Genomic DNA, 19,349 nt, shown 5'->3' with positions numbered 1-19,349 from the left:
AGGAAGGGGGGCAGGGATCTGATTATGGAGGAATATGCAGGAGGCCTGTCAATACAGCATCAATTTCTATTATTATTGTTTCTTACATTGGATGGTATGTATACAGGTGTTAGTTTTATTATTCTTCTTTCAGTGATACATAAAATTATATATACTTATCTGTATGCATAATATATTTATCATTTAAAATTTCCATAACAAAGGAAAATAGCAGAGCAGAGATGGGGGCTGGGGGGTCTGCAAAGGTCAGGGGAGGCAGAAAGTGAGTGTGACCTGCTCAGGGAGCTGAGAAAAGACCCAAGGCTAAAGGAAGTGAAGAAGGGAGGGGGAGCAGGGAGCATAGGAAGGTGAAGCAGAAGCCAGATCACAGGGAATATTCGAGGCTTTGATGACTACCTAGGGGACATAAACTTAGTAGTCTTCACAGATACCTTGCTGACCTATCTGTGTACTTTAGAAGATTTTTTTTTTTTTTGAGGTAGACCTAAAGGGACCTGCTGCCAACTCATAAATGAGTTCTCTTTCTCAGACAGCGTTTTTACTCACAGGACAAATACACAGCACTGGGTGCCCACTCCTTGCTCATCAGGCTGAGCCGGCTCTGACAGAGACTGAGATGGAAAGAAAGGAGAGCAGGCTGGCAGAAGGAGCCCTGACTCTCTTGGGACCTTGGTTCTGCCAGAGAAGGAAGAAGAAAAACAAAAAATAACACTATTCTATCAGCCTTCAGATCTGTTCCACATTACGTGGGGCACTGGACAGGGATAGTAGTCATCATGAATGTAACATATCCATGAGCACAGAAACAGAACGCTGAATTTGGCAGGATGGTTTTTTTCTAGGGTGCACAAACCTGCCTCGTATATAGGACCCCTTTAGCCATATCGAAATATAGAAATGGTAAGTGTTGGGGCACCTGGGTGGCGCAGTTGGTGAAGCGTCCGACTCTTGATTTTGGCTCAGGTCATGATCTCAGGGTCATGAGATTGAGCCCCACATTGGGCTCCATGCTCAGTACAGAGTCTGCTTGAGATTTTCTCTCCCTCCCGCTCATGGTCTGTCTCTGTCTCTCTATCTCTAAAATAAATAAATCTTAAAAAAAAAAAAAAAAAAAAGGAGGGCGCCTGGGTGGCTCAGTTGGTTGAGCGACTGCCTTCGGCTCAGGTCATGATCCTGGAGTCCCGGGATCGAGTCCCGCATCGGGCTCCCTGCTCAGCGGGGAGTCTGCTTCTCCCTCTCCCACTCCCCGTTTGTGTTCCCTCTCTCGCTGTGTCTTTCTCTGTCAAATAAATAAATAAAATCTTTAAAAAAAAAAAAAAGGAAATAGTGTTAACCTTGGTGTCCTATAGAAAGGGCTCTGGGGTTCTCACTTCCCAGTGTCCACCTGACCACCCATTTGCCAGCCATCTCTACGAAATCATGTAAACTTCTTATCTGAGTTTCATCATTGGTAAAAATGGGGAGAATGACCATGAATATGGTATACAAGTTAGCACTGGAATTACAGGGTACAATCACAAACCCTCTTGGAGCTCAAGGCAAGCCTCTCCTGGCAGCACCCCAAGCACCTTGAACTTCCCCCACCTCAGCACACCTCATGCTCGTATAATTATGGATTTAACTGCCTTGTTCGCTGCATTAACCCCAGTGCTAGGACCAGATAAGGTCCACACACTGCAATTGCTGAATGCGGCTCTTAAGACTCTTTTAATCTGTACAAGGGAATGAGTTTTTAACTTTATAAAGTTGGATAGTCAACTCCAAATTATCCGTAGCGGTGGGTACAGACACTATCACCTAATACCTAATTTTCTGTCTCTAAAATACAGCCCTTCTCCTAACTTTGAGTGAACACTGTAGGTTCGAGGCCCTTGTTAGCTCCTGGGTGTACGGGGATGCAGAAGAACAACGGGCTCCAGAGTAGTTCACGCTCCTTGAAGAAGAGAGTCGCCCCGTGCCCACTAAGTTACCGAAAGCCATGAGCCCTGCGGGAAATAGCTGAGCGCCACGGTATGGGGGGCGGGGAGACAGCAAACTGAGCTTTTGGAGAGTTGGGGACATTCTCCTCCGGAGGAATAGGGTTGCTTCTTCCCATCCCCCACCACACGCCTGGGTCCTGCTTTCAGTTCAGACCGTGCAGGGCTGTTGCATAAAAGAACATAGATGCTCCACCCACCCCATCCCCACCCTGTGCAGCAGCTAATCTCTTTCCAGATGGAAATAAGTAGCATTTATTGAGCTCTGACAGTGTGCTCAATAACTTACGTGGATTACTTTCGTTAATCCTCATAACAGCTCTGAGACAACTACCATTACTGCCCCCATTTTACAGATGAGGACATGGAGGACCCACAGAATTGAGTCACTTGCCCCAATCACAAACCCTGGCAAGTGCTAGACCCACATGCCTGAATACTAAGCTAGACCTCCCCTCCAGACTCCCGAGTTGGAGCCACATTCTGCACACCGTGTGTGGCCGCTGGGGAAGGCACTGGGGCCCGCAGAATGTTGCAGCAACACTGTGCCAGACTCCGTGCCTGCTTCCTCAGCCTCGTTTGACACCTCAAGACCAGGAAACGCCCAGAAGCCACACAGCTGTGGATTCTTCTGCTACTGATAAAGCTTCTTTTAAATGAGTCATTTCCTTCCAAAAAGAGGAAAAAATGTTTTTACACTGTAGCAGAAATATCCACCCCGCCCTCAAATACGCACCCTCTGTCTGACCCCGCTCAAGCCCCCAGACGCTATGCCAGGAAGCACCAGTTGCTGGAAGACCTCCCATCTGGCTGCATGTCCCTTGTGGCATAGGGACCTGAGGTCACAACTGATCCCACCAGAGGCCCGTTCACTCAGTCTTGTGACAGGAACACACTTGCCTCCTCAGAAGCTGGCCATCGACCTGGTTGTCCCGATTTACCAGGTGGGGCATTCATTTCTGTCTTGTTCTGTCTGTCCTCCTTCCCGGCCAGTTTCTCTCTCCTCTGTCTTTATCTTGCTCTCTTTTCCTATCACTTCATTTGTTCATTTGTTTGTTCATTCATTCATTCATTTGTGCATTCATTCATTCCTTTTCTTTGGGCCTTATTTCTTGAGATTGTGTCCGATCCATAGGTTTCCATTCTTGATTTCTCTCCTATTCAGGTGGCCCTCTGCCATAAGGATCGCTTGCTAGCCCCTGCCCATCAATAAGCTGAACCATCCCTATCCCCTCCTCTGACCAGCCCCAGGGCTTGGGCTGGGTCAAGCTCAGGCTACTTGGATTTTTCTGCCAACTAGATAATATATTCATATCTTTTTAAAGATTTTTATTTATTTATTTGAGAGAGAGAGAGAGAAAATGGGCAGGGACGAGGGGCAGAGAGAGAGAGAGAGAGATAGAAGCAGACTCCCTGCTGAGCAGGGAGCCTGAAGCAGGGCTCGATCCCAGGAGCCTGAAATCATGACCTGAGCTGAAGGCAGACACTTAACCGACTGAGCCACCCAGGTACCCCTATATTCGTACTTTTTATCAGTTTTATTGAGCTATAGTCACATACATTTAAGTTCAACCATTTTAAGGATACAGTTCAATGACTTCTGGCAGAAGTATAAAGGCATGTGATGACTACCAAAATCAAGATACAGAACAGTTCCATCACCCCAGAAAGTTTTCTTGTGCCCCTTTGCAATCAGTCAGTCCTCTCCCCTCACCCCTGACCATTGGCAATGCTCCGTTTTCTGTTACTATAGTTTGGGCATTTTTAAAAATGTCATATAAATGGCATCACAGAATATGTAGTCTTATGGGGCGCCTGGGTGGCTCAGTCGTTAAGCGTCTCCCTTCGGCTCAGGTCATGATCCCAGGGTCCTGGGATCGAGCCCCGCATCGGGCTCCCTGCTCTGCGGGAAGCCTGCTTCTCCCTCTCCCACTCCCCCTGCTTGGGTTCCCTCTCTCTCTGTGTCTCTCTCTGTCAAATAAATAAAATCTTAAAAAAAAAAAAGAATATGTAGTCTTATGTGTCCTGCTTCTTAAGATGATGTTAAGATTTATGCACACCATTGCATGTATTGCCAAGGAGTATTCCACTGTGGTTGTAACACAGTTTGTTCATTCATTCACCAGTTGATTGGCATTTGGGTTATTTCCCGTTTGGGGCTAAAATGAATAAAGCCACTGAGAACATTCATGTACGAGTCCTTGTATGGACATATGTTTTCATTTTACTTTGATAACTACTTGTGAGTAGGATTGCTGAGTAGTGTGGTACGTGTATATTTAACTTTATAACAAATGGCCAACTTGTTTTCCAATGTGGTGGCACCATTTTACATTCGACCAGCAGTATGAGTTACAGTTGCTCCACATTCTCACCAACACTTGATATGGTCAGTCTTTTTAATTCTAGCCATTCTCATAGGTGTGTAGTGGTATCTCATGGTAGTTTTACCTCACATTTTCCTCATAATTGGCTGATGTTGAGCATCTTTTCAAGTGCTTCTTGGCCACTTGATAGAACTTCTTTTGTGGCATCTTTACCCATTTTTGATTGGGTTGTTTGCCATCTTCTATATGGGTTGTAAGAGTTATTCTGATATTTTTTCATCTGCCTTTTCTTCTTCCTTCCTTCTTCTATCCCTCTGGCTCTACTTCTTTCTCCCACTAGGTCCCCGTCCCAGTTCCTGAGAAACACACCCCTTCCCCCAGAGTTGTCCATGATCTCCCCTTCTCTCCCTCCTCCTTTGCCTCTTTCCCCCTTGTCCACACATGTTCTCCCTTCTCCTCCAGGACACCTCAAAACCTGAGAATCTGGCCTCACTTCCCATTCCATATCAGAAAGCACTTCATCACAAGCCTGCTGATCTTAGTCCTGCCTAGGTTTAGTGTTCCAAAAAGGGGGAAGGACCCCCCTCTCCAGATGAACACCTAGAGAAATAAAAAGCCTGGTGTCATGGAGGGATGGCTTTGCATTCTGGCATCTTCCTCCTCCCTAAATGATTAATAGTGTTTACATATAGAAGGGCTTTTTACTCAAACACAACACTGGAAAGTCATGGGTATTAAGTGAAGTGCATCCTGCTTAATCAGTGGTCCAACCGTCTCCAAGAACATAAGATTAATTGTTCACATAACAAGGCTCTCCCCTTGGCACATCTCCCAAGCCCAGCAGGGATTTATCTTGCCCAGTCACAGGGAAGGAGCAGCCTAGCCCAAAGCTGGCAACTTGTCTTCTTTGTTTAAGAGAACTGGTGTGACAATATTTGATTGCAAAGCTCAGAGCACTTTATGCAGTGTTAGTGCTAGATAGGTGACTATGGAATGTTGTTTTTTTTTTTTAAGAGCTTACTTAGATATACTTCACCTGCCCTACAGTTCACCCATTTAAAGTATACAATTTAGTGGTTTTTTAACATATTCATGGATATGTACAACCATTACCACAACTTTACAACACTTCATCACCTCCAAAAGAAACCCTGTACTCTTTAACTACCACTCCCATAACCTTTCTCATCCCCAACCCCTGATCTACTTTCTATCTCTACAGATTTGTCTATTCTGAACATTTTACATAAATGGAATTATATAATATGGTCTTTGGATCTGGCTTCTTTCATTTAGCATAATGTTTTCAAGGTTTATCCATGTTCTAACATGTATCAATACTTCATTCCTTTTATGGCTGAATAGTATTCCATTGTACAGATACACCACATCTTGTTTATCCATTCATCAGTTGATGGACATTTGGGTTATTTCCACCTTTTGGCTATTATGAGCAATGCTGCTAAAAACATTCATGTATAAGTTTTTATGTAGACATATAGTTTCATGTCTCCTGGGTATGTACTAGGAGTGGACTTACTGAGTCTAATGCTAATTCTGCTTAATCATTTGAGGAACCACCAGACTATTTTCCAAAGGAGTGACACCATATTACATTCCTTCCCACCAGCAACTGTATGAGAGTTTCAGTTTCTCTATGTTCTCCCCAACCCTTGTTATTATCTGACTGGAATGGTTCTCTGATCCTATAACTATATCCTCGAACTGTAAAACATACACACACAGCATACATATCTTCAGACAATTGTCAGCAAAGAACACACACAAAACTACCAAGTCATGCCTACCGGCACATACCTCTAGAGCTCACCCACATACACATAGAATCCCACACAGACATTTACAATCACAGGCTCTTGTACAGACAGTCACACACGGTACACATGCATATCGACCCACAGACTCACATGTGTGAACGTAATCAGACATAAAACAGACCAATGCTGTTGCCCAAGCGCGTACAGTTGTGACGGGTTGTGCACAAACAGAACCAGAGACACATGCACTCAGTAACGCCTTCCCTCTTGCCCAAACACACATACACAAACAAGAGTTGTACCCGAAAAGCAGAGTCCTAAAAAGGCACACATACACCGTTACCCTCACTCATGGGGGGATAACTGAAGATAGATTGAATGTATTTACTCTGCGTGACATGGAGATGGTTGAGATTACATCAGTCCTTGGTCTGCTGGGTAGGAAGAACTTTTCATTCATTTATTTGTTCTTTAAGCCACAAGTACATACTGAGCACACAGAAAAGACAAGGATGAACCAGGGAGAGTCCCTGCCCGCATGGAACTTACAGCCTAGTGGCGGGGGCAGTCACCTCTGTGAGAGGTGCCAAGAAGGAAGTGAGCAAGGTCATAGGTCACACAGGCAGGGTGCCAGGAGAGTAGTTTCTGGGTGTGTCTAGCACTGTTGCTCCCTCTTTCATCCTGGCAAAGTGAACACTATTCAGATTCACCTTTCATAGATCACTGGATAAACTGGTGTGTCTGTGTGTGTGTTAATACTAGCACTAGTAAGAGTGTGGGCTCAGGACCTAGATTACCCTGGTTTAAAATTTGATTTCTTGCTAATTAAATGATCCTTCTCTCAGTTTCTCTTCCAGAATTAGGGATGATAATAGCACCTTTAGTAAGGATTAAATTAGCTGATACTTGTAAAGCACTTAGAAGTGCCTGGCCAGTGTTATGTTCTCATTAGCAGCCATCATATCATTTTCTGAGAGTACGTTTCCATAGAGCGGGTGAGTGTACTGGGAGGGGGGTGGGGAGAAGCCAGGGGGGCAAAGATCAAGGAGCCTGGCAGTGCCCCGTTGACTGGGAACTGGATGAGTCTTCATCTTCTGCCATATCTGAGCAGTCTTTTGGAATGCAGTCCCGGCATGTCACCCCAGCAGGCCATAAACCAGTCGAGCCCCACCCGCTCTGCCCACAGCCCCAAACCACAGCAAAGATGCACGATGGGTGGCACCGGGCATGGCTCTTGGTTTTCAGCTGTGTCAGGCCTTTCGGCAGCAGCTCTGCTGTGGGCCTGACTTATGGCACTCACTGGTTCTGCTTGGCTGTCTTTTCTGTCTATGTAGGTCAGCACTTACCACCCTGTACCTGCCTCCCCAGGACATTCCACGGCCATCGTCAGTCTGCCCGGCTCCCAGCAACACCTCTCAGCGAACATGTGAGTAACAAGCTCAGCCCTCCAAGTCCAGGTCCTGGCCAGAGGGGTCCTCATGGCCATCCCTCTGCTGCTAAGCATCACCACTCCCAAACCATCCCATCCAGAGAGACAAGAGCTCCCCTTCCTTTGTATCCTTCACTGGAAATAATGCTGAAAAACACAAATTGGCAAACCACATCAACCTAACTCATTATTCTACAACGGTAGAAAGAAACTGGAAGAGTATACACGAAAACACTGCTGGGAGGTTGGCTATTGAGCAATTTCTACTGACTTCCTTCAGATTCAAAATGTTGTGTCATAAATAGATACTGCTTTAGGATCAGCGGAAAATAAATATAGCATTTTAGAGGGGGAAAACCTTGTGGATGAGAACACGCCCCCAGCTCCTTTCATAAAACCTCCCAGTGTCTCATAGTCCTTGGAGTCTAGAAGGACTTCTTGATGTCCATCCTGAGGCCATACACTGGTAACCTGAATCTGGCAAGCCAACGTGGGTTCTTTTTAGGGCTTTTACTCAGGCAGATATTCTCACTTTCACAGCCTCGCTAGTGTCTCCCCCCCTCCCCACGACGCCTACCTCGATGTTATTTATCTGCCTGACTCCTGTGCAGACTGGAGAGTGAAAGTCACTGCTCTCCCCAGGGACATCTTGCGATGTTACAAGCCCATTCCCCTCCAGCCCACCACGCAGCCAGGATCCACTGTGTGCTCACAGACTAAAGTCAACTCCTGCCTCCCGATTTGCAGTGTCCACGTCCCTGCCTACATTAAGCCACTCCTGGGGGTCAAACGTGTCCTCACTGTCAGGAGAGGGAGTGGATCAGAGAGGCTTGTGACCTCTCCTCTCCCTTAACTTGCTGGCTGCAACCATTTTCTCGGGTGATACTCTGAGCAGTATGAAAAAGCACCCTAAGCAGTAGCCATCACTTCTAGGTTCGAGACCAGGCTCTGCCACTAATCCCTGGTCACCAGCTCCTGTCTCTGTCCTCGGCCGCTCTCCCCGCTGTCAAAATGCCAGGGTGGCCTAGCTTAGCGATTCCCAGCTGTGTGGCACTCTATGGAGGACGCAGGAGTTGGGGAGGGCCGGGGTGTGGACCCTCCGCGGCTGCTTCACCGCCACGCTCCGTCACCACTGCCTGCCTTCCGTCCTGAAGAAGTTTGTTATCACTGACCCAGGGGACAAGGGTCCCTGAGGTTCTGCTCCCCTTCGCCCTCTGCTGGTTCCATGGCCCTCTGCCAGGCACGCTCACCTTCTTCACCAGTTCCCTTGTCTCCCCAGGTTTGTAGCCCTGCACTCCTACTCAGCCCATGGACCGGACGAGCTGGACCTGCAGAAGGGAGAAGGCATCAGGGTCCTGGGCAAGTACCCGGACGGCTGGCTCAGGGGCGTCTCCTTGGTCACTGGGCGGGTTGGCATCTTCCCCAACAACTATGTCATCCCCATTTTCAGGTGCGTCCCCTCCGTTCTCAGGCAGCAGAGGTCGGGTCACCAAGGCCGGGGGCCATCTGTGGGTTGCATCGCTGAAGGACTCAGTGCTCCTTCAGAGCGTGGGCCAAGAAGTAGCCCTAGTAACCTCCTAACACTTTATTTTTTTTAATAGTAACAAATTATCTTTTTTATAGCTCTTCACATTTTACAAGCACTTTCTCATCTTTTATCTCATTGCCTGTGCCCAAGAGTCCTTCCCGTAAGGTAGATAGTATTTTCCAGATGAGGAAAGTGATGTACAGAGTTAAGCAACCTGCTCAAGAATGGGGTTTCAGGTTTTCACTGTATAAACCCCCCAAATCCCATTCACATCCCGCCCCCTGACGCTCCCATCTAGTCGAATAATGGGAACCTGTGACGATCAGAAGACCCTCAGAGCATCTTGGGAAACTTCCTAGGACACCAAGCCAGTAGGCAAGTTTCCGTGACTCAGACCACCACCTGTCCATCCACACCCCAGGCCGCAGGCAGGTTACCCTGGAGGTCAGTGTCCCTCACAGCCTTCCCAGCCTTTTCCATTCTCTGGCATACCTGATACTTCTGCTTTGTCTGGCTGCTCGGACCATGACCACGGAGGCACAGGGGTCCCAGCACCGCCCGTGGCTCCTCCTATCCCCACCCCACGCCAGCCCAGGCACAGCGTGTCACAAGGCAGTGGGGCCATCCCCACACACCAGATGCTGCCTTTATGACATACCTCTGAGGAAACTGATAACCCACTGTACTCTCTGGGGGTCAGACCTGGAGTCATATGTCCAGTTTGGGGGACCTTCATGTAGGTGGGGCCCGGTGTCCGGAGGAGGGCAACAAGGATGGTGAGGAGACAGAAAAGTACACCATAGGAGAAACTGATAGAGAAACTAGGGTTAAGCTACAGAAGACGAGGGCCAGAGGGACCATAACAGGCTGTGTAGACAGGAAATCTGTTTCCTGAGGGGGCAGTGAACCAGTGGATGCATCTTAGAAGGTTTTGGTTCAGTAAAAGGCTACACTTTCTAATGCATATATTTTTCCAGTAAGGTTGGCTGGTGAGGTGGTAGACCCCCTTTCTAGGAAGAGTATGGGCAAACTCTGGGTTTCCATAGATCCAGGCTTATATAAAATGATTTCTTCACATGGCAGAAGGTTAGAGTAGAAGTTATTTCCTGCAATGGAAAGTTTTTGGAATTTGTTAGAAACTTGCAAAATCTCCATACACAAACTAAGTGTGTCTTTAACTGATGCTTTAGTTCATTCATTCAGCAAATATTTATTGAACACAAACTATTTGTCAGGCACCTTTCTAGACACTGGAGAAACACCATTGCACAAAATCTCTGCCCACTGGAGCTTACATTCTAGTGGGACAGAAAGACAAATAAACAAGACATATAAGCAACATATATGGTGTGTTAACAGTAAGGGCTAAGAAGAAAAATCAGAAAAGCAGGATAGAATTTGTGGTGGGGGGTGGTGATTAAAATTCTCATATGTTGGTCAGGAATGGCCTTCCTGAGAAGGAAGAAGGAAGGAAATGAGGCAGGTGTATTCCACACCACGGGAACAGCAAGTACAATTGCCCTGAAGTAGGAGTATGCCTGACCTGAAGGCCAATAGGACTGGATCAGAACAAGTGAGGGGGACGTTAGAAGTAGATGAGGTCAGAATCGCAACAGATCATCTATAATTTCCTAAGGCATAATGAAGAATTTGGCTCTAACGCTATTGCAGGGTTTTGAGCATAAAAGTGACATGATCTAACTTACATTTTAACCAGAATCCCTGTAGTTGCTGGCTTGAGAGTAAACTGTAGGAAGCACAGAGACTAATTAAAAGGATATTATAATAATCTGGAGGAAAAGTGAGGGTGAACTGAGCCAACGTGTCAGCCATGGAGGCAGGGAGAAGTGGTTAAATTCTGGGTATACTTGAAGGTAGTCACAACAGGATTTTCTGACAAATGAAATATTGGGTGTGAAAGAATAGAGGAGTCAATGTGAGTCCTCCTTTTTTGCCCTGAGTAACTGGAAAATGGAGTTGCCTTTTATTGAGAGATTCGGGAAAACTGAGAGGAATGGGTTCTGAGAGGTGGGCGGCGGGGGAGCAAAAGCTCAGCTGGCCACAGATTAAGTCTTAGATGCCTTTAGTAATCCCAGTAGAGATGTTGGAAAATGGTTGAGTACACAAGCCCAGCATTTTAAGGAAGACGGTCTGGGCTTGAAATGGTATTTAAAGCCCTGGGACTAGATGAAATCATCTCGGTAGGATCAGTTGCATTAGAGAGAATGACAGTGAGCCAGAAACTAAAATCTTCATGAAATGAGGGGAGAGGCTGAGAGAGAAAATGGTAACAAGGTAGAGTGGCAGGTGGTAGAGTCTGATACTACCAGTCAAAGCTGGGGAGGGTGGGAGAATGGTCTAAAGGTGCCAATGAAGAGCAAGGAAGATGCCCACCCTAACTTACGACCGTTTCCTCCATGACAGGAATTCTCTAGGGACTATGTCTACTACTAGGGCATTTGCTTATGCATCAGGCCTTAGCCCAAAGTCCTGATTATTCTACGGAAGAAAAAAAAAAAAAACCTTTAGAATAAGAGTGACCATGTAATTTGTCACCCAAACTAGGACACTTTTAAGAAGAAAAGAGACACACACTTTTAAAACACCAGGAGAACAGGTGTAAACTGAGACTCTCCTAGGAAAAGCAGGACAAATGGTTACCCTAACTAGAATGCATGTAGGATTCCATTCCAGTGGATTTCAAGACTCCAGCTTCCCTTTCCCTCCATCTTGGCTTTTCTCCTGGGTACACCTATTGTGTCCTTAGGCAAATCATGAGCATCTAGACTCACCCGCTCCAAGATGGCAGCATGTCAAACAGTGGATGGAATGTCAGCCATAGGTTGCCATTGAATATGTCCCCCATCTCGAGTTCAGAGAATCCTGAACATGTGTATACAGAGGTGCCACTTACATGGATGGGTGTGTTTGCTTCTAGGGAACCAGCATTTTCAAGAAGAGCAAGTCCCTGTCAGAGTATATTCTCTGGAGGGCTGTTTGGTGACAGAGGATCAGTGCTTCCTGTGTGTGAAGTTCTCCCTGGTGGCCCCCTGATGCAAAGAAAGGTCCCGTTGTCACCGATCTTAGACATGGGTGACATACGCCCAATTTTTCTACCTGGGAGCAGCTCACCCTTGTTCTTGACCACCCTTTCCACTGTGGGAGGGCTGAATATTGTTGTCCTTTGTCCTACTTTTAGCAGGTTGTGTTAGGACTAAGGGTTTGGACTACATGTACAAGGCCCCTTTCGGCTCTTTGGTTCTGTGTATGTGTGAGGCTCTCCCCCAATCTTTGTTTTTCTGTTTGCAGTGATGCCTCTCACTGCCACCAGCCCCCTTGGTGTAGAGTACAGCCTTTTATAAAAGAGCCAGGGCTTGGGACGCCTGGGTGGCTCAGTCAGTAGTTAAGCATCTGCCTTCGGCTCAGGTCCCAGGGTCCGGGGATGGAGCCCCACATTGAGCTCCTTGCTCAGCGGGGAGCCTGCTTCTCCGTCTGCCTGCCCCTCCCCCTGCTTTATGCTCTCTCTCTGAGAAATAAATAAAATTTAAAAAAAAAAAAAGAGCCAGGGCTCAAAAGTATGAGATGCCCCCTGAGCATTTGCACGTTTGCTCTTATTAGCATTATTCCCTAATAAACTGGACCTGCCAGAGTTTTAAGACTAACTATAGAGAGACTAGAGCTGACCAGACTGGAAGGGTTTTCATTTAAGATTCAGCAAGTGAGCCTTTTAATTACCGAGGGAGGAAAAGGCTGCACCTGCTGCTGCTGGGAACCGTTTTGGAAATGTCTTTCCTGTTGCCAGCCCATTTTACAGGATCCGACATCTTGAGGCCTCTGTTCAAAAGACGGGCAGATGCAGCCCTTTGCCATGGAGGTCAGTGCCGGGGATTTCGCTCCACTGCTCAGCCCTTGGCTCCAGAAAATAGTCTGGAGCTCTTACTGGCGGGCAGCCCATTCCCTTCACTGACCACATCCCCAGGGACATGAGGCAGGGTGTCATCCATGGGTAGGAGGCCCCTTACTGCAAGCATCATCCTGGGCATCTGGCTGGATCTGTTTCGTGGGCAGAGTGGACCCTATTAAATGATGCCTCACCTGTCTTCGTACAACAGGCTGGCTCGTTGTTAAGCTCCATACCGCTTTTTCAGGCAAAAGGCAGAGAGAAAAGGAGGAGGAAAATAAGGGAAAATTCCCCAAAGAGAAACCCAAGGACATTAACGGGAAGGCCACCAGGGAGGGCACCTCTGAGCCAGGGCCTTGGGCAAGTCGGTCCTTCCCGGGGAGTTAGCAGAGGTTATTTCATCAACAGAGTGACAAGCTGATCCATGGACTGCTTGGGAGGGGCTGTGATCTTGGGGTAGGATTTGTAAAAGGGCAAGAAGGGTGTGTAAAATGACAGCCATTCCCCGTGGGGTTCAGGGAGTAGCAAGCTGGAAACAACTGACAAGGGATTGCTGTTCTATAAAACTTTGATACTGTTTTTCAAACTCAGAGCCCAAAGCTGAAGAATTAGGGTCTTCAGAAGGCATGTGTAGGGCCTACCCCCAGCCCTAGATTGTTTCTTTCAAGCAGGATGCAGGCTTTTCCTTGCTACCTAAATAATGAAGGCTTTAACCAGCCAGGACGGGGCGTGCTCAGTGGTAAGACGATACACTTCCGTGGTAGAGCAGAGGGCCAGCCTGGACTTGGGTTCAAATCTCAGGTCTAGTAGATGCTTGGCCAAGTAACTGTAAGTCTCAGTTTTCTCCTCTATAAAATAGTAGCACTAATAGTATCTACCTCAGAAGGCTGTTGTGAAGAACCCGCGGGCTAATGTGGGCAAAGCACTGCCCAATGCCCAACATACAGTAAGTGCTCAACACGTGTTAGCCCAGATGACTGGCATCAGTGCCGAAAGCATCACGAGAGCCGTTCAACAAACATTTGTTAATAAGCAGTATATGCAGAACACAGAGGATATAAAATAAGTCATATAAAATCTCTGCCTTCAAAGAGTTTAGCATCCGGTGGAAGCGTCACTGAATGAATAAGAAATCAGAATTTGGGGGCACCTGGGTGGCTCAATCAGTTAAGCATCCGACTCTTGATTTTGGCTCGGGTCATGATCTCAAGGTTGTGGGATAGAGCCCCATGTTGGGCTCTGCACTCAGTGCAGAGTCTGCTTATTCCTCTCCCTCTGCTCCTCCCCCACCCCACTCTCAAATAAATAAATAAGAAAGAAAGAAATCAGAACTGCAAAGCAAGTTGAACACATACAAGATCTTGTGCTCTGAGTTCATGGGCTCAAGAGTGATCAGAGCTGGAGTGAAGAATGACAAAATTCAAGCCTTCCTGTTCCATCAGGGCCTCAATCTGAGATCCTGTCCCTGCCCTCAGCACGCCCACACAGGGACCCAGCTGTAGGAGGTGAGGCCACATTTAGTATATGGTTGAGAGCGGAGAGGTTTTTAAAATAGGACTCTTGACTGAGCATTTTCTTTATTTCTTCTCTTTAAAATGCTTGCAACAACCAGAAAGACATCTAGTTTTCCAGATTCTCGGAGTCCTGGTCTCTACGCCACATGGACATTATCCAACTCCTCTGTGTCATCCCAAGGCAGCATTTCAGAAGGTGATCCCCGGCAGAACCAGCCCTTCAAGTCCGTCTTTGTGCCCACCGCCATAGTCGACCCTGTGAGGAGCACGGCCAGCCCAGGGACTTTAGGACGGGGCTCTCTTCGGAAATCCGGGCAGAGCAGCATGAGAAAGAGTAAGTGGTGGCAGAGAGGTACGTGCCTAGAGCTAAGTGAGGGGATCGGACTCTGGGGTAGACAGAGCACCTTTTGCAGAAATGAGATCTTGGCTTTAAAACAAGCCTTTGTAAAGGGTGCTTTTAATTCCCTAATAGTGACTGGTTTTACTGGATGAAGCCAGACCGACTTAAGGTCATGCCCTTGGTCACTCCATCCCCGTATACTGAATGGCTGGGATGATAGCAGCCCTGAGTGCCAACATATGATTAGAACACAGCCAAGGTGGAGGCTGGCCCCAGTTAAGACAGAACAAGCAAAGTACTTGCTGGATCATGCTTCTCAAACTATGCTCAGGGGTGCCAAAAGGGAAACATGGGAAGGATGGTGAAAGAAGCAAAGAGGGTTAAGGAGTCAATTCTCAGAGCCCCTAAATCTTGCTTTGTTATTTAATATATACACAAGGTTTAAAAAAATTATATTGTATAAAAATAAGTCTTTATATCCTTAACCCCTATCCCAAGTGCTCTTCCATGTACCTGAATAGTAGCTTATAATCATACCTACTGCACTGCTCTGCACCTTGCTTTTGTTTTTACCTGTATAACATCCACATTGCTCACATGGCAAAACTTTTGTCTCCTGACATATTGAACTTCTACGTAAGACATCATTTTCAGGGATTTTACAAAGTGTTTGAAACCCATTTTTCTACAAAACATGAAGCTTCTATAATTCGCATACCTCTCTGGAAGACCATGAGCCACACAAAGCAAATCTGATTTATTCTACATCCTCTGACTTAAACTGGGCTCTGCAGTCTCCCTTGCTATCTTAAAAGACGATTAAATATGAAAGTACAGTATGGCTGGTCAAAGCAAGAGGGTGACATGTGGGACAGTATGCCACCCAGGAAAATGTGCCAAGAAAATTAAAACAAATGTCTTCGCCCCACCCTCTCCCGGTGCTTTCACCTGACCACCTGCCTGACCTCCACTCTCACTGTACTGCCTCTACCCCCCCTCCTCCTTCCTCCCCACTTGGCCCTTGCTCCGGCCTCTCCCGTCCCCCACACAAACCCTGTACTGAATGATCCACCACAGCAGCCGTGGGCAAGGGACTGGACCTCTTCAGTCTTCAGTTTTCTCATTTATAAAGTGGAAATAAAAGTTGTACCTACCTCATCAGGGTTACTGTGCAGATTTAGTAAAATAATCCATGTAAGACTGACGGCACAGTCCCTGGCACATAATAAGTCTCAAGAAATCCTAACTGTTTGTATAGGATGATCATCTTCTCAGTACGATCATGGCTACTACAACTACGCAAGTCATCTTTGGTCCATCCAGTGCGTGAACTGACTCAGTGTTGACATGTTCACACTCGGTCTAGACCACTTAGGAGTGCTGAGAATTGTGTCCTATTGGCAATTGCTCACATTTCCTTTCACACACTCCTTCTCTACCTTGGCGGAGATCTTGATTGGCTTGGAGTTTTCACTGCTTGCACTGTATGCACATGTGATAAAACATTAAATCCCTTGGAAATTAGGAGCCAACAAGATAAATAGATGAGGCATAAAACCAATTTTTCACACATTTCCAGGAACCTAAGGACATGTCTGCCCAGGGCTGCTTTGACTTTCTCAGGTCCCGGAGGCCTTCTCTCTCCCTTTTCCCAAGGTGAGGCTGGTCAAGCTATCAATCTACCCACAGCGAAGAGAAATGACAGGAGAATTGACTGTGCGCCTCATAGGGCTGTCAGTGGAAAAATAAATGTCTACATTGAAAGGGCAGACTTGTGTAAATGGCGCCAGGCTTGCTCACCGCAGCTGGGAGCACCAACTGTGTTTAGTGAGCGTTCTGCTTTTCACGTTCACATCGGGCCTGACAAAGAGTCGCAACGCAGAACACGGCCTTGGCTCAGGCCCTCTGTGCTGGACACAGATGACTCTGATTCATACACGTGTCTACAGGCTATCACAAAGACTCACATCTCTGACTGGATGTCCCCTATGGCTCCCTAAATGCTCGGAGACCCTTCTGGAGAAGTGGACTGCAGTGCTTCTCAGGGTGTTTCTCCTGTCCCCCTGCAGAGTGCACCGAAGTCCCGACTGTTCCCCTGGTCCCATACAGGACAATATGCCCAAGGGATGGAGGCCTCCGGTCTTCAGAAAATTTGCGGGGAAGGAATGACTTCCTGTTACTGAGGGAGGATCATCGCAGTTAACAAAACAAAACAAAATAAAGCTCAAGGAAGGGATAAAATCACACTCCTGGACCTTATATTTTTAGGGTTTGCCATCCTTTACCCAAAACCAACGAGAGCTAACAAACACGGGGCATTTATTAGGTTCCAGGCACTGTGCTAACACTTTGCACACATCATAAAGTGTAAGCCTCTCGGCCCTGTGAGACATTGCTATCACCTCCGGTTTACATCTGAGGGGCTGAGATGCCAGGAGGGGATGGGGCTGACTTGTCCCAGGCTCCCTGGGAGTAAGCCTGATTCCAGAACCTCTGTCATGGGACTTTGCAAAGCTCATCCACACACAGCCCGAACCTTTCCAGATTTGCTTCCATGTGGTGTCAGCGTTTGCCTGCACACACCCTCCCTTAATTCCACTTAGCTTCCTCCCCGTGGCCCCCAACAAAAGTGATCCCACTGCCACATGCCTACAGCTTCTTCAAATACCTGGTCAGAGCCCCGTCCCGCTCTCTCTGCTTCCCTCTCTCCCTCCCTGCATCCCTCCCAATTGACTGAGTCTCGTGTTTCTCAATTTCTTCTGTCTCTTTCTTTGTCTCTGTCTTTCGTTTCCTCTTTGGTTTGCATGCCTCTGTTGGCTTCTCACTGTGAAGCTGTCTCTTTAGGTTTGTCTTCTTCACTTTCCAACCGCTAGGCCTGAAGTGAGAGAGCCGGGGTGCCTGTGTGCGCGTGTGTGTGTGAGGGAGAGAGGAGACAAATGGAAGTAATGTACCTTCTGACAGCGCCACCTCCCCCTCCCTCCCCCCCACCAAACGTTTGGCTAGCCAGTTATTTCCTGCCAGCATCAGCAAACAGCACTAAAAAAAGAATAAGGTCACCTTTGAAAGACCCTGAGAGAATGTGAGCACGCTCAAATGGGGAAAGCACTTAACTATTCTGGGATATCAGGACACATGGCTTACACAACCCCAGCCCAGCCTGCTGTCAGCAGCCCCCAATGCTGATATCAGTGTCATATAATTCCTCAGATGGATCCCTGCAGAGACCCGTCCAGTCAGGGATCCCCGCCCTCATGGTGGGCTCCCTCAGACGCAGTCCCACCATGGTCGTACGGCCTCAGCAGTTCCAGTTCTACCAGCCGCAGGGGGTCTCCTCCTCAGCCTCGACAGTGGTGGCAGAACTGGGACCTAAGCCCACTCCCACTGGGGAGCCTGCCCTCACATGCGTCAGCAGGGGCAGTGACACCAGGATCCACTCTGCAGCCAGTTCCCTCATCATGGAAGGCAAGGAAATCCCCATCAAGAGTGAGCCTCTACCTAAACCACCTGCATCTGCCCCACCATCGATCCTGGTGAAACCAGAAAACTCAAGAAATGGCGTCGAAAAGGTAGGAGTGAGGTGACTAATTAGGGGGGCCGGACTCTTTATATCCCTAACTTTGCACAGTGTCCCAGCTCCTGAGATTTGTTTTAGTGGACAAAGAATCAAAATCGCAGCCTCAAAACAATCCTCACACACAGTGCTCCCCCACACACACAAACTCCCTCAGACCACTCACACCCTCTGCGGATGTCCTACTAGATCTCCTTTATGCTTCCTGAATATTTCATACATAGTTCTTTCGAGCCCCACAGGTGAGTTGGAAAAAACATGGCTTTGGCATCAGACACATCTTGATTTGAATTCCAGATCAGCTGCTTGCTATCTGGTGACTTGGCCAAAACACAACACGTTTCCGAGACTCTTTTTGCCTAATCTGTAAAATAGCAGTAAGAATAGTAACAGCCTCATAGGATTGATGTGAAGATGAAACCAGAGAAGATGTGTAAAGTGCTTACACAAGTGTTCATGATATAGAAGAGGCAAAACTGAGACACGGGAGAATTTAAGTGATTTATCAAGGTCACAGCAAATTATGACTCCAACAACTAACTTTTACTGTGACCTCTGTGACAGAGGGTCAGATCTTTTAACTTCTAGTCCAGGACTTTTCCCACTAGAGACATGAGTTTTTGTAAAAGTCTTAGGTTCTCATTAATACCCTTGAGGCGGGAGGAACAGTGAGATAGAGGAGGTGACATTAAGAAAATTAGGTGATTGTTATCTTTTACTTTATTGACCATCACCACCACTACTACCACCATCATCCCCACCACCAGTATCATCACCACCATCACCATCATCCCCAGCACCATCACCCTCATCAGCACCCCCACCACCACCATCACCCTCAGCACCACCACCACCAGCACCTCCACCACCATCACCCTCACCAGCACCCCCACCACCACCATCACCCTCAGCACCACCACCACCAGCACCTCCACCACCATCACCCTCACCAGCACCCCCACCACCACCATCACCCTCAGCACCA

The 19,349-nt window shown here is 47.4% G+C and overlaps 1 protein-coding gene across 5 annotated transcripts in view; it reads left to right on the top strand.

Annotated features, from left to right (window-relative positions):
- SH3RF2 (SH3 domain containing ring finger 2) overlaps positions 1–19,349 on the top strand; it is a 116,500-nt gene that overhangs the window by 74,373 nt on the left and 22,778 nt on the right. For 3 of the 5 annotated variants that reach the window (XM_081826901.1, XM_081826903.1, XM_081826900.1), the window contains 4 exons: positions 7,416–7,507; positions 8,790–8,960; positions 14,552–14,805; positions 18,001–18,359. In XM_081826901.1, the coding sequence (XP_081683027.1) occupies positions 7,416–7,507; positions 8,790–8,960; positions 14,552–14,805; positions 18,001–18,359 (876 nt within the window). The remainder of the gene's footprint in view (positions 1–7,415; positions 7,508–8,789; positions 8,961–14,551; positions 14,806–18,000; positions 18,360–19,349) is intronic. The other 2 variants (XM_081826904.1, XM_081826902.1) reach the window with 1 other exon arrangement.

Source organism: Leptonychotes weddellii, chromosome 7 (assembly GCF_054177405.1).
Source record: "Leptonychotes weddellii isolate Sample4059 chromosome 7, ASM5417740v2, whole genome shotgun sequence".
Taxonomy (NCBI): Eukaryota; Metazoa; Chordata; class Mammalia; order Carnivora; family Phocidae; genus Leptonychotes; species Leptonychotes weddellii.
Note: the sequence above shows the minus strand (reverse complement) of the source record. Positions and strands in the feature narration are given on the sequence as shown.